Source organism: Hibiscus syriacus, unplaced genomic scaffold (genome assembly GCF_006381635.1).
Source record: "Hibiscus syriacus cultivar Baekdansim isolate YM2019G1 unplaced genomic scaffold, ASM638163v2 tig00111311_pilon, whole genome shotgun sequence".
In the NCBI taxonomy this organism is placed as follows: domain Eukaryota; kingdom Viridiplantae; phylum Streptophyta; class Magnoliopsida; order Malvales; family Malvaceae; genus Hibiscus; species Hibiscus syriacus.
Window position 1 is genome coordinate 1,584,254 of NW_024063054.1, and position 3,234 is coordinate 1,587,487.

The window sequence follows — 3,234 nt, forward strand, 5'->3', positions numbered from 1 at the left end:
CCAAATTTTATTCTTTCATTTTTCTTTCTCATATTCGTAAAAGAATTATTGTTATTTCCTTTTTCATATTCATAAAAGAATTATTATTATTTTTTAAGGTTTTGAATTCGAACATTGTAAATGTGAAAAATATAAGCATTCAATATCAAATTATTGAGAGTTATATTTAAATAAATATTATATTATATTTATCACATATTTATATTTATTACATATTTATAAATGAGTATATTTAAAAGTTATATCAGAGCAATGGATATGACAAATATGACATTGAATATCCATAATTCCCTTTTACACTTACAACCTATGCTTATTATTTACGGATTCTTTTTGGATTATATTTAGATATCTGATTGCAATTTAAATTTAGATTCACATCCAACGAAAAGGATAAATGAGTAAAATTTTGAAATATATTTACAAATCTAAGTCAGTAATGGAAATATATATAGATTATAATTCATTTGCATCATAAAAATAAGAATTTTATGCCTTTTTATTATTATTAGATTAAGAGTTTTATATTTTTTTAATATTATTACATTGAGAGAAATTATATGCTCTCTCACATCTTTTTAATATAATTAGATTGAGAGAAATTATATATATATATATATATATATATATATATAGAGAGAGAGAGAGAGAGAGAGAGAGAGAGAGAGAGAGAGAGAGAATTGAACTTCTATTATTGTTGTTAGTCTTAAAAAGCAACCCATTACACAGAGCCTTCCTCCTCCTCGCTTCCTGCGCACTGTCTCCATTATTACGTGCCCCGCAAACTACTTCACCAGCTTCCCTCACATCTAAATCTTATCTAAGCCCTTTCTCTTTCTCTTTCTCAATATGGATTTAACCCAAAACCTTAACAATAATCATAGTACTGGAACTGGAACTGCGACTCACCTCTCTTCTTCTTACAATGATGGCGACCACACTGAAACGCCGCGTTTCAGTGAAGACTTTGGTTCAACCTGCTCCACTCCCTACGTTAGTGCAACATCGAGCCCCGGACGTGGCCCCTCCTCGGGATACTTCTTCAGTGCGCCGGCTAGTCCCATGCATTTCATATTGTCTCCTGCTCCTTCCCTAAACTCTCATTTTTCGTCCGAGTCCTCGTTAGTTTCGGCTCAATCGGATGCTTCGTCTCTCGAGTTCGAGTTCTCGTCTCGCTTCCCCAGTAATGGTTCTGTCACCGTTAGATCCTTGAGTTCTGCTGACGAGTTGTTCCTGAACGGCCAGATCAGGCCCATGAAGCTCTCCTCTCACTTGCAAAGACCCCAGAATCTAGCTCCTTTATTAGATCTAGACGTCGAGGAAGACGATGAAGATGGAAACAAGCAAGAAGCTTCACGAGGAAGGGATCTCAAGCTTCGAAGTAGATCACTTCATAGAAAGGCGAGATCTTTATCACCGCTTCGAAACCCAGATTTTCAATGGGAAGATGATGAAGAAGAAGAAGAAGATTGTAACAGAGAAGAACGGGAAGAAGTCAATAAGCTCATTTTGGAAGGATTGAAAGAAACCAACGTGTCAAAGGAAACGACACCGTCTTCCTCTGCATCTTCATCAAGATCATCTTCTTCGGGCAGAAACTCCAAAAAATGGATATTCCTGAAAGATCTTTTGTATAGAAGTAAAAGTGAAGGGAGAGCGAATGGGAAGGAAAAGTTCTGGACTTCCATTTCCTTTTCACCATCAAAAGAGAAAAAGATTCAAATGGAACAGGAAAAGCCTCCACCTTTGAAACGTAAGCAAAAGGAAAACAAACAAGGCTCGGGCAAGAAAGCGGATTCCGGGAAACCATCAAACGGGGTAGCAAAACGACGAGTCCCGCCGTCGCCGCACGAGTTGCACTACACCACAAACAGAGCTCAAGCCGAGGAAATGAAGAAGAGGACTTACTTGCCATACAGACAAGGATTATTCAGTTGCTTGAGCTTCAGTTCGAAAAGTTACGGTGCACTTAACGGCCTCGCCAGAAGCTTGAATACAGCCTCATCCAGGTAGTTCACGGTGGCCGGAGTGGATAAAAAAACAGGGTAATACTGTTTTATGTATAGTTTCTTAAATTATATAATACTGTTTTGTGTATTAATTTGATCTTTCAAAGGTAAGCCTATTGTACAAAGAAGCTATGTTATGTATTTTATCAACATTGTTAAAGCTTCTTTTCTTTGTGATTACGGGATTTTTAGGGGTAATCATTGTTGTAATAATCAAGCTCTGTTTGTTTCAGACTAGTGCATGAGACTCAGTGTTCATGGTCTGAAATGACTGTTGAACAAAGCGACATGTTTAGGGGTATTGTCTCCTTTTCGTAGGGTAGTGTTTGGGTTTACGTAAGTTGATCGATCTGTGTGTGGGGTATTCGGCATGGATTACGGTTCACCACTCCTTTCCAATGACATGATTTGTTTTTTCAGGTCGTTTTTTAAGAACTGTGCAAGTACTGTACCCATGGTATCAAAGGCGTGACCGACATGGATTACGTTCTTTTTTGTTTGTTGAGCTGTAAGCCTTTGTTATTATCTGGGAAATGAAATTTCATTAGACCCACATGGGGGAGAGGATACCTTGAGTGGTTAGGTAGTAAAGATATTGGCCCATTTTCAGTTGTGTTTGCCGGGGGGTTGAGGGTTAAATTATGCTTAAATAAAAAGTTTTAATTAGAGAATAAGTGTTTAAATTATATTATTTTTTTAAATGTGTCTAAATATTTTTTTATTCATTCAGGTAATTAACGTTATAAATATTGCCGCTTTAGGTAGGTAATTAACGTCATAAACATTGTCACTTTATGTGTTGTAATTGTGACGGTCGTTTTAAAACCAATTAAGTGACAAATAACTGAAAATTTTATTTAAAAAAAATAAGCATATTATTATATTAAAAAACTTAAAATCTTCTAAAATTATAAAAAAATCTAAAAAAATAACCTAAAATTCTTAAAATCTATTATAATAGTCTTTTTTTTTACTCCAATTGTAGGTCATCTTCAGCCATCCATCCTTTAGAGAATGATGAAGCGTACATACTTTAGAGAATGATGAAGCGTACGTTGCTGACCACCCTCTAACCGGTTATAACTATTACTATCATCTCAAAACCTAAAATTCTCGAACACCTACACTTCAATTCTTAACCCTTATCGATCATATGCGATATTTAATGGTTTCGTGTTTCATGAAAAGCGGTGTCTATGGGGATTCTTAACGTGGCATGACCTCG

At 35.7% G+C, this 3,234-nt stretch overlaps 1 protein-coding gene across 1 annotated transcript; it reads left to right on the top strand.

Annotated features, from left to right (window-relative positions):
• Positions 1 to 696: 696 nt before the first annotated feature.
• On the top strand, positions 697 to 2,238 carry LOC120158283. Its single transcript, XM_039169159.1, has one exon. The coding sequence runs from the start codon at positions 850 to 852 to the stop codon at positions 2,011 to 2,013; it is 1,164 nt and encodes a 387-aa protein (XP_039025090.1). The 5' UTR covers positions 697 to 849; the 3' UTR covers positions 2,014 to 2,238.
• The last annotated feature ends 996 nt before the right edge of the window (positions 2,239 to 3,234 follow it).